At 39.6% G+C, this 11,941-nt stretch overlaps 2 protein-coding genes across 2 annotated transcripts; one reads left to right on the forward strand and one right to left on the reverse strand.

Annotated features, from left to right (window-relative positions):
• Positions 1-191: 191 nt before the first annotated feature.
• Positions 192-1,411, forward strand: LOC106123205 (uncharacterized). Its single transcript, XM_013319437.1, has 2 exons — positions 192-507; positions 931-1,411. Exons 1-2 carry the CDS (start codon positions 332-334, stop codon positions 1,409-1,411), a joined length of 657 nt encoding a protein of 218 aa, XP_013174891.1. The 5' UTR covers positions 192-331.
• A 172-nt stretch (positions 1,412-1,583) lies between these two features.
• Positions 1,584-11,891, reverse strand: Cpr67B (Cuticular protein 67B). Its single transcript, XM_013319796.1, has 7 exons — positions 11,789-11,891; positions 3,917-4,054; positions 3,502-3,609; positions 2,694-2,849; positions 2,447-2,610; positions 2,228-2,375; positions 1,584-2,140 (listed from the first exon to the last, which is right to left on the reverse strand). The coding sequence occupies exons 1-7, from the start codon at positions 11,822-11,824 to the stop codon at positions 1,991-1,993; spliced, it is 900 nt and encodes a 299-aa protein (XP_013175250.1). The 5' UTR covers positions 11,825-11,891; the 3' UTR covers positions 1,584-1,990.
• Between the last annotated feature and the right edge of the window lie 50 nt (positions 11,892-11,941).

Below are 11,941 nucleotides of genomic sequence, written 5' to 3' on the forward strand. Positions count from 1 at the left end.
TATGATGAATGAATGTAGCCGGCTATGGCGCTGTAGTAAAATCGTACCCCTAAAAAGAAAGCGGACAAGGTCAAGTGCTGGTGCAGTGGGACAGTGGGCGCGGTAGACGCAGCAACTCGCATGACAACGACGGCAGGCCCGACTCCACCGCCGCCACCGCCGCCGCCGCCGCACCAGTAGCCGCACAGCTACCGACCGACCAACTACAATACAACACAACGCATAACTTTTCTATTTACATTTTGTGACAAACAAAAACTCAACGTGAACAGAGCAAAGTTATCCAGTCCTTAGCTAGATTTATAGAAGAATTTAATTCAAAGTGCCAAAAATGTGTTGTACTGTTGCGGTGACAGTGCTATTACTGCAAGTGCTGATATCGCAGTGTGCGCCGGTACCTTTACTCCTGCGTCCCGACCGGCAGCGGCAGCAGGGCCAGCAGCTGCTAGACCTGCAGCAGCTGCAGCAGCTCGAGGCCCTGCAGCGGAGCGCCTGGTCGTCGCACTTGTGAGTACAGAATAAGTTTTAGCGTACGTGCAGACCTCACTGATCTCTGACTGCTGACAATCTGCATAATTCACACTCTTACACATTTTTACTTCCTAGTTAACAAAATATTTTTATTCAAGTACTGAAGAATTGTTTTAAACATACAGTGGTGATTTTCGTACTTCAAAATAAATAAACATATATCTCAGAAGTAGAAGTTCTCTTAATTTTTATTGTTGATAATTTTATGATACAAACCGTGGTGGTGAAATATTTATCAAATAGCGTATAAAGGAAGATGGTTAAAAAATACAGTTAGGTCGTTAACTCTAATGGGCGCGACGTCCACATAACTCGGCTATCGAGGAATTCCGCTCGGCGACGTGTCATGATTCTGCCTTGAAAATTAATTCGGAGGAATGTTATTTATCCATTTTTCAGATCAATACCACCGATAATAATCCTCATTCAAAACGCTCACACGAAGGCGACAGACGAGTCGACCGGCCAACAAACGAAACAAAACACCGCAAAAACAAACGCTAACAAAGGAATAGTCGACGAAGATTTGGATTCGGTGATCATCGAAGCGGATCCAGACGACGAGGAGTCGAGGCCGCAGGGGCTGCTAGTGGTACCGAGCCGCGCCAGGCTGTCCATCGGCGACGTCATCTCCGCTATCCCCTTCCTGCCCATCGAGATCAACGTGCCAGATACCATCGGGTGGGCCTACAACGGCATAGCCTCTGGCATCTCCAGCATCATATCGATCTTCGGCCGGATGCCGAGCGTCGGCGGTGGCGGCGGCGGCGGCGCGCAGAGCAGGCTCCAGCTGGGCGGGCTGCGGCCGGCGGGGGGCGCGCCGCTCCTCCTCCTGCCTCTACCACAACTGATACCCATACATCTCCCCATACAAGTGTGATACAATACACAGCTACTGACACGTCTCCTTTTATTTTATACCTACTTTATTTATAACACAGCCTCATTTTCCTTTTTTCGATTCTCATATCGTAGAATACTAGAATGTTCCCTATGTGTGCTGCGCATTCGGTAAATGAAAATAAAATGGTGGGAGGAATTAAACAACAACGTATATGTATCGTATTTATTTGTAATAATATAATGATACGAATGGTACACTTAGTAGCGGCGAACTTAACCTACTGGCGACTAAAATGGCAACTCAACGTATCCTATTTGGACGACAGTACAGTTACGAATCGCTCGACCCTGATCCGCGACGTGAGCTCCGCCGCGCCCACATCTCTGCCTGCACCCTACTGCAGCACGCTTCCATGTCTTATCTACTAATTGAATTACATAAGTATCTGCCCGCGAATGTGCGGGGGAGATAAAATAATTACCGGCGAGAGAAGTACAAGCCACAGTTGAAATGTTGCTAAACAACATATAAAAGAGGTCCCAGTAATTACAAATTATATATTCCTAGTTTGTATGTTGTCGAATTGTTAGATAACAGGCCGTTGTCTGGCGAGGTCTAGGAAGTTGTCGCGGCGAGGTAGGCGGGGCCCTGGCTGTACGCGGGGCCCTGGCTGTAGGCGGGATCCTGGCTGTAGGCGGGGCCCTGCTTCGGAACTATGACGGACACGGGGTACGTGAAGCTGTAGAAGAAGCCGCGGGGAGGGCCCTGCCGGTTACAGAAACAATATGTCAGTTATAGTTACAAAGCCACTTCGATGAGTTACATATGTCAATATACTAGAGTTTAACCTACAGTGGGTTCCGGCTCCTCGGTGGTGGTGTAGTACTGCTGCTGGTAGGCCTTGCCCTCGCGGGGCTGCGGGCCCTGCGCCTGCTGCGGGCCCTGCGCCGGCGCCGCCACCACCGCGCTCTGCTGCTCAGAGGCCGCCGTCTGGTACTCTCTGCGACATGAACGCGTTGTCAATAGTAGTGTAAGTGTGTGTGAGAGGCGAGAGGTAGCAGCAGGACTTACTGCGGCAGGGGCGCGAGAAGCGAGGCGGCGCGGGCCTGCTGCCAGGCGCGCTCGTGCTCCAGACGCGCCGCGCGCACCTCCGGTGTCTCCTCCACCGGCTTCAGCTCCACCTTGGGCAGGTTGTCCTCCTGGTGGAAACCCTGGCTGTCGGCCCAGTACCGCACCTGATGACATTACATAACACTTACAGCCTAGAGAGAATCGGCAAATAGTGACGAGCGGTGAAGCGGTGGTGACGCAGCGATACCTTGACGAGTTGGTCGTTGTTGTTCTTGTAGACGTAGGAGCCCTGCACGTTGCCGGAGCCGGCGCGGTCCTCCACCTTGGCGGACTCGGGCGTGCGGTACCCGTACCCGTACTCGCCGCGCCCGCTCTGACCGTGGAACTGCGCCGCCTCGTACACCTGACACACCGCGCCGCCGCACACTTCGATATACTGATATTGTAGTCACAGTGAACTGCGTCCGCTTTATTCTACTTTGAATTTTTGTATCCAGTTCTCGAGGACCATATTTGAGTAGTTCGTCGAGATTAGTGAATGTACGAGGAAATGGTTACGGGTGATAACAGTAAAAAAATGAGCAAACGGGACAGGTTATGAAGAATATAATAAAAAAATAAATTTTACAGGTTAACAATGAGCAATGAATTTAATTTAAATAACTTATAAAAAAAATTGAGCGTGACAATTTTTTTTTCTTAATTGTTATTTGCAAAATAAAATTATCAACTTCTTATTGTCGGTTAATCATTATATAGCTAAGTTTTAATTACACCTGACCTTGGCCAAATTACATTCAAAATCTGTTCGCTGGTAGGTTCTCGCGGAAGCCATGTTGATAGATTCACATTTATATAAACATGCAACTATGTATTTTAATTTTAAAAATCGTTTATTGTCACATCTGATACCGGTGACTTGCGGCTTGATCTTTGAATATATTTCAGCTATCTTCACTCGTCATTTATTGAATTAAAAGTAAACAAACAAGCGGTAGGATTATTCAAGATGTGAAATATATAAGAAAAGTATTGTGTGGATGAGCAGTGCGCACCTCCTCCTGGTAGTTCTCAGGGTCCTGTATCTCCTGGCCGTTGCGCCAGTAGTGGCCCCGCGTGGGTCCCGCCTCCGCGCTGCGGAACCGCGGGTCGTCGTACCGGATCTGCAACACAACGTGTTCGCGCAACACTATTGATACGACATCATAGTCATTCTAACTATATATTATGCATCTTATAAATTAATACCAAACTATACATTTAAAGCGAAATCATTTATTACGCTTTTACGCCGTAAACTAAGAGTTTTATCCCGAAAACAAATGTTCCCAAGCAATAATTTAAATGGTCGTTCACGCAGGCAAAAGCGTAGGTAGCGGCTACTAAGTGTTATTTATTTGGAAGAGATATTTTAAAAAAATGGAAGGAATTTTATTTATATGAAATGAATGAGTGATGTTAGAAACATACAAGGGGCAGGATGTTGGTGCGGCCGGCCAGCTGGGGCTCGGCGAAAGGAGGGTTGTTGATATACTGCTGCGCCTCCTCCGGCGCCAGGTCCAGCTGCAGCACGTTGGAGACGGGCTGCGCGCTCGCCACGGCCACCGCCTGCACACAACGAACACACTACATTAAGTCTTCAATACTATTAAATTACAACGACCTAGTAAATTATCGCAACAAATATTTCCGTTAAACAAACGATGAAAACATCGGAGTCAGGGTCACGTGTGAGAGATGAGACTCATTCAGGACCGGTTACAAAGTTATCGCGACTGCTTGTGTTGTGTTGCGACTGATTGATTCTTTAACTGACCGAGTGACGCCATTTCGTTACATAACACCAACTGCTAAGTCTTATTTGACATATAATTATGTATAAATAAATACATCTTTGTTATTATACCATTATATTCAAATGCAATTTGAAAATTTTGAAGATATTAATACCGGTTATTTTATACACCGCGATGTATACTCATTTACTAATTATAATTAGCGTTTTGCTGTAAAATGTACATAAATAAATATGTATTATATAAAGTTTTAAAAAGTAAATAAGGAAGATAAAAATAAGTCGCAATGATCGCCGTCCGACTCTTTACCTTGCAAATTATTGTCGTTTTGTAAATGAACATTCAATTCGAAATAAATTAGCGAGTTTCAACCATAAATATAAAAAGAGGAATGAATGATTCCATGTAACAACATGCTCGTAAAGTAAGGAGAGTTGTTTCCTCATCACCTTCACAGTAATTAACAGATTATTAACAGAATTACATGCATTACGCTTATAATATATCAAAAGAACTTTGCATACCTACAGATATTATCAATATCTTCAATTAATAAAACTTTAAATAATGAAACAAAATTGTAGTGATTAAAAAAATATATGACTTGTAATCATATTTATAATCGATGATTAAAAAGGGGAAAACCAATCGCATAAAAACTGCCATTTTGAAGTTATTTATGAACCGGTTTTTGACAAAAGGTTAAAACGTCTGCGTCTGAGTGGAACATGTCCTAAGCTATAATATATATTATTATTACAATGAAATAGATACATATTTATACAAAATTATGAACAACAATACACAGCGCGGCACTATAACTACTGTACGTATTCATTTCTATGTCACAAGTCAGAACAACAGTCAGCTGACGTCATCAGCGTCACATCGCCCTCACATTGTACGTGACAGAGAACTAACCGAGACACACATTACTGTTATCTGCTTGAATAAACACCAACTCAAAACAGTATCTATTCAACTATAATCGCTAGTTAAAAGTAATTTTCGACTCATTGACTATCGTTGCTAGGACACATTTGATGTGATAGTGAACAGTATGACAGACTCCGAGGAGGTGCCTAAAGTAAAGAGTTTAAATATAGGTCCCACTTTTGAACAGATGTTAAATAAATGCTTAGTTACTTACAAGTAAAAACGCACCGACTATCGTCGCTTTTCGTACTTTAGTGTAAAAGACATCGACGACTATTCCGAACAAAAAATCAAATAAAAGACAATACCCTGTAATTTGTGTACACCTCTTGAATTAATCATTTAATTTTCTTACCTGGTTGAGCGTGGCTCGTCTGTCGTGTTCACTACGTCACCTCGGCCGTAGTAAAATGCATTATTAATGTCGGCACTTACTATTGTAAATATTGACTATAATAACAGCATTTCATTACTTATTGCCGATAACAAATGAATACTTGCCAGTAAAGGTTTTAGCGACATATAATATCAAACATACGCGATAGTATGTACCCGAATATATATGACATAGCATCGCACGGTATCACGTCGCGCCCTTTACCGTCCTCGTTACATTTTATTGAGATTGTTTTGCATATTGTATGGATGTTATTATAAAAAGTGTCTTCTAGATAATAGATTAATATTCTTCAATTATGTACTCCTCAAAAAAGGGTCAAATAAGCGACCTTTATTACATAACGAATGACTCAACAGATATAATTAGGTATAAATTATTATGTACTTGGGTATTTGTTGTATTGTTAGTTATCACACATATGTCGAATGTCTGTCGTGTGTCAGCGCAAGGCGACAAGCAACGACTGAAATATCATTAGTTGTCATTGTTTGTTCACTTTGCAGACTCGGGAATGGCTGCGAGGTGTTGGGTCTCTGGAGGACGACTCTCACGTCATTCAATAAACAACAAAAAAAATATTTACCTTCAATTACATCAATTAATACATAATAACAATTACTTTGAGATTTTTATACGATCAAAAAATATATATATACATATATTAAAGCTCCCCTTGTAAGGCTTCGAAATAACAATAAACCAAACTAAATCTGTCCTCTATTTTATCAAATAATTAAATCTCTCAAATCTGCCGTCTGGAGGGGAGGGGGGCTCACGCGCGCTCACTCAACATTATAACGATCTTAAACTGCTTAATGTCAACGATAAACTCTTACATGAAGACAAGTTGACCAAGAATTTATGGCAGATGCATGTTGAGGATTTGTTTAGAAACAATAATAATAATGCGTACGTTTACTTTTATTTATAATATTTTCCTTACCAAGTTGTCATCAATACTACGGCGCGACGTACCACGTGGCGGACAGTCGCGCAGGCAAACATGTTCCACTACTCTATTACGTTTCTTAGTTAAATCGAAAACGGATGTGAATCTTAATAAGTGTATATTTCAAAGAAGATATAAAAAGCGTAAACAGTTACGTAATGTGTGTCATCCAACAAGTTGGTGGTATATCATATTAGCGAGTGACTCGCCCGAGGCCTCTGAGGTCGACTCTCATTATATTAGCTGACTAATTACACGACTTTGCGATGTTTTGCTGTGTTTTTGTGCATTTGTGTAAAGTTCAGCAGACCGCACAGCTGCGCGCTGCTCATACGCGTCGCGGCGGGGCGCGGCGGTGAGGGGCGGGGAGCGTCACTGCTTCAAGGTTATTAAAAAAAACATAGAAATATGATAAGATTAGCACTAAATAATACAGCTGGCAATTTTAACTAATCTCCAAAAAAAAATGAATATCAAAGTTTATATTTTTGCTTTCGACGAAATCCTAAACTTTTCCTACTATTCTAAAATCCTATCCTGAAATCCAAAAATGTACTATCATGGCGAAACACACTAACTAAAGGGAGCACGATATGAAAGCTTAACATTTCATGAGGAACATGTTCAGAAGGAGAGGTTGGCCGCACTGTGACATGACGCAGTGTTATACACCACCACCAGCTCTGCTCCACTCCGCCAATACAACAAATCCGCCATACATACGTAAAGTATGTACACAGTACCGTATAGCTGTTATACAAATCAGTTGATAATATAAGGAGTATAATGTCAGTATTAACGTAAACCTTAATTTATATGAATTAATTATGTATATTGCGGACTACAAATGCTTATTATTATACTACGAGTTCTTATTTGTTTGCTTAAAATTAATTATGTAATATTTTATTTAAACCAGTAATCCAGCGTCCAATGTGCCTCATCCTTATTTGCTCGACGGCCGGCCGCGCCCGAAATGTGCTAATTCCTTCGTTGACCTTGACTGTGACTCGCTCTCGACTCGCACCTCACGGCCTTATGAAAACATTCTAGTGCGCAGGCGCAGCTAATTTAATTCGGCAACTGTAAGCCTTTCTACACCTAGATCTAGTGTCCATTGTGTCGCGCACCGCGGCCTGCTTTTAAATCGATTATTGATGCTTTTTAGTATGACTACAGGTCTGTTGGAGCAACGGTCTACGTCCGTATACAGCACAATAGTTCACATCTTTTAGAACAGCTCGTTTCTAGCGCAACACTCGCAACTCAAACAACCGGACTGAAGTAGAAAATATATAACCTATTGCTAATTACGGTTGTGGCGTACCATTGTGGTATTAATCCAATTCAGAATAAATAAAATAACAGAACAAAACACTGCCTCGCCTCGCCATCCACCGACCTAAAGACGTCAAAATTAAATCAAGAGCCAATTAAATTATTCACATTTTGTCGTTATCTTACTCTAAATAAGTTAAGTTGATGTTATTTACTTGCAAGTTACTGAGTTATTTACTGAGAAAAAAATATTTTTTTACAACGTGGAACAGAGATTAAATGATGTATCACTTTGAAATCATAAACAGACAAAAAATGTAATTTCGATTGTTTGCAATGTAATTGGATATTGTATAAATATTAATTTGTTATTTGTTATTTCTCAAAGTCAAGACAACCAAATATATATTTGTATGAAAAACCATCGTTAAAATAAATAAAAATGTAAAGTTAAAACTGTTCAATCTACGCATTATAGGTTATTATGTTAATGTTTTTCAAAATTGTTCAAAATAAAAACCACTGATGCGTCATATATTACTTTAAGTAACAATTACTGACTAAAACGTAATAATTTCCACGTGACTTAGGCCGTATATGTAAATATCGTGTTGTTGTTGTTGTACACTTGTTTGTAAATAACATCACCTTTGTGTTAAACTCGCAAAAAATTCCATCGTAAAGAATTTTACGCACACGAAACGCAATAAAAGATGCCTCCACTTCAATAGTCGAGTAATATGTACGTTGTCAAACAGGATGTGCATCCACAAGGAATGGTAAACATTACTCGCTTTTGTTTTTTAATTTATCCTCGTTTTAATTCTTTTTGAACAGTATACAATAGCTTGTTTTATCCTTTAAATAACTCGTGATCAAACTGTGTTTTAAATGTACATAGTATTTATGTAGTTACTTCAACAATACGACAATATCTTAATCGCGCCACGACCCTTTCCGTTTTGGGACAGTACTGAGAACACCAAGTACATATACTTCGTAACTCCGATTCAAAGCTTCATCTATTGTTCTTGAACAGTAGTTAATGTGTTAAGAAGACAGCAAATTAATAAAATTAACATTCATCTAAAGAAACCAACAAACATAAAACAGGATGGCAGTCGATGCACAGCATATCTATCTGCTTTTCTTTAACAAAACTTCTCCTTCTTGGTTATCATTTGACACAGTTATAATACATGTATGGTTAATTGATTTATCTTTTCCTCAATCATCACAGGTATCGGGCTACGCAACCTTTGAGGAAAAACCCAATTTAGTCTATGAGGTGGCGACCTCCGCCGATATTTGGACAGATGACCACAGACGACAATTATAGTGAAATAAGTCAAGCTGTCAGCTACAAAATTAACACAAATATGTTAGCGTGGGACAAATTATTGTGAATTTAAACTGATTTGATTTTATGCGGTTTCTAGAAGGTACGTTTATTGATTTATTAAAAAAACATATATGAAGGTAGCGAGCGAGTCATAATGTGAGGTATACTATTATTAGTGATGAGGTAACGCCGGCTGTGACGCTCATTAATGCTTGTTGTCGAATAAACTTCGTCGTTATTAATATCATTAACATATTATAAGCTTTCACGTTTTTTGTTCAACGAGAGCACAACGGCAGCCGCGCCCCACCGCAGGTCCACACGCGCTCCCAGTTTTTGTACGTTGTTTGTCTTATGTATCTCCCATACATCTGAAAGGCGCGGCCGTGACCGAGGCGAGGACTCCTGGACTAGCTAGCGTGTAACTTATGTATTTATATGTTATTTAGCACCTCAACATGTGTGCGTATACACACAACTGGACGTACTAATATACTTTAATATTGTTACGTACATGAATATAGGTCGCGTGTCATGTGTGTGAACTGTGAATAGCAATATCAATTGATTTTATGATACATCGCGCACAACCACTTGCTAAAAGATGAAAATATGATCGCTATATATGTACGAGTATAGAGAAAGTGAAATAATTTTTTAGTTCATCTCGGAAGCCTCCATAGAATTAAAAAGCGCATAATTGGAATTTTTTATACTGGAATTTTTTTGATTCCCTTTATCCTTTACCTTTAAAAAAACACGTGCGAAGCTCTGTATCTTCGTGCGTTTCTTATACTCTATCCAACCCTAAGTATTTAATATAAATAAATAACACACTAAATGTAAAACATCAAAAATCCGTTTAGATCAGCGCGCTTAGATACAGGCAGTTGTCCATAAATGTGTTCATCGAACCTGTTACACTTTGAACGCAGATACGTTACATATGGTAATAATTATTTCCATTTCAGTCGCACAAAAATGTTATTAATAGCAACATAAAGTAACATTTTCGTAAACGAATCAAATAATTTATCGCAAAAACAAGTCGTTGCCACGACTGTGTTAAAGATTTTTTTACGTATTATCACAAAGAAAAGCTGGCTAATGAGTCGTTATTGGCTAGAGATAGGTAAATAATTTGCCTTATTTAAAATTATTGCAGAATGAGCATCAGGCGGCCGATTATTGAGCTTTATTCTTTGAATGCTAATGTGTCGTATCTTGTAAGGTGCATCAAAGGGGCCACACAGCCGCTCTTCTCAGACCCCGTGCGTCGCCTTCGTATATCGTCGTCATATCGAATGTCACCCAACCTATCTGTCATCTGACCGCAAATCGCCTAATATACATCTGACTCCTCTGATTCACACGAATTACCTTTGAACAGTAGAAATAACTTGAAGATAAAATTATAAGGCAATAAATTGATTTAATTACACGAGCAGGCGTCCATGCGTTCTGCAGGACGTGGATTCGAAACTCTGATGATTCGTGCGACTGGAATTTATCTTTTTAAACATAAAAATGTTATCTATTTTTTTTACTTTATACATTAAAATCGTATACGAAAATGTTACTTTATTGTATCGGATTGTGAAAGGAAACGACATGAAAGTATTATAATAGTTTGTTTAACGAATTTATTGTGGACGTTTTTTATTTTAATTTCAATCGTCCTGACCCTTCCTTCTTGACGAGTTTAATTTAGTTGGTTCCAAAAAAGAATACACGTCTTTTTGTCTACAGGATATTTTTTTTTTTTGTATTATAAAGACCCAAATCTTCGGTTGGTGAGTCAATATCTGTGACAATTAGCAAGTTGTCTTATTATAAAATTGTCAAAACGGAAATGACCTTGACTAATCGCTGTGCTTCCAACTCAGTCGTATTTTGTAAGGCGAACCACTTGCCAGAGCGTTATTGTGAATACAAATATTTATGTATATTAAAATATAATTGTGTGTATACGTCCGTCCTGTCCTACCCTAATGATACCAACAGCGCAGCAGATCACCACCACGCTATATTTTATCAGCGATATGATTATACTTCAGCATAACTTAAAATTACTTCTTTTAATTAATGTTAAGTTAAGCAGCTTTACATGAAAAAAATAGAACAACAATGTAATGCGCAGTAATTAAGACGGAGCGCGAATTTTGATCACGACGCAATTAAGTACTTTTTATAATAACATTGTTATATTAATTTTATTTAAATACACTACATGTACTTCTCGCATCTTCACATTTATAAAACTCTTTTATATCATTTGACTGTAACTGTATCACTTGAAGGTGGGCCTCATCATCACCGTATTGTCATCACCGCATCATCACCCGTCAAGTCTATCATACAACTACGCGTAATAATTTACTAAGATACTATTATTTTTTTGTCTAGATATCTAAAATAACTTCACTTCTCCCTAACTCTCGCCCAAAATAATTTTAATAAACTCACATTGAAATTTCATTGGATTTTGCCGTAAATTAATAATTAATAGCAAAAAACCTGATTGACTCGTTTTGAAAGAATATATAATATATAGAAAGCTATTGTCCCCCTAAATAAAAATAATGTGAAAATGTATCTGTGCTTATAGAATCCCTTAAAATATATGCGATATGGTACTCACCACCGCCGCCGCAAGCAAAGTCGAGAGTCGTAACATGTCTGTGTGTCAGTGGCACGCGTCTCTACTCCCGCGAGATAAGACCTTAGCGGAACGATGCGCGCGCTCGCCTATATACAGCCTCCGCCGCCGGTGACGTCACCGCGCCCCGCACCG

This window comes from Papilio xuthus, unplaced genomic scaffold, assembly GCF_000836235.2.
Source record: "Papilio xuthus unplaced genomic scaffold, Pxut_1.1 DF826115.1, whole genome shotgun sequence".
Taxonomy (NCBI): Eukaryota; Metazoa; Arthropoda; class Insecta; order Lepidoptera; family Papilionidae; genus Papilio; species Papilio xuthus.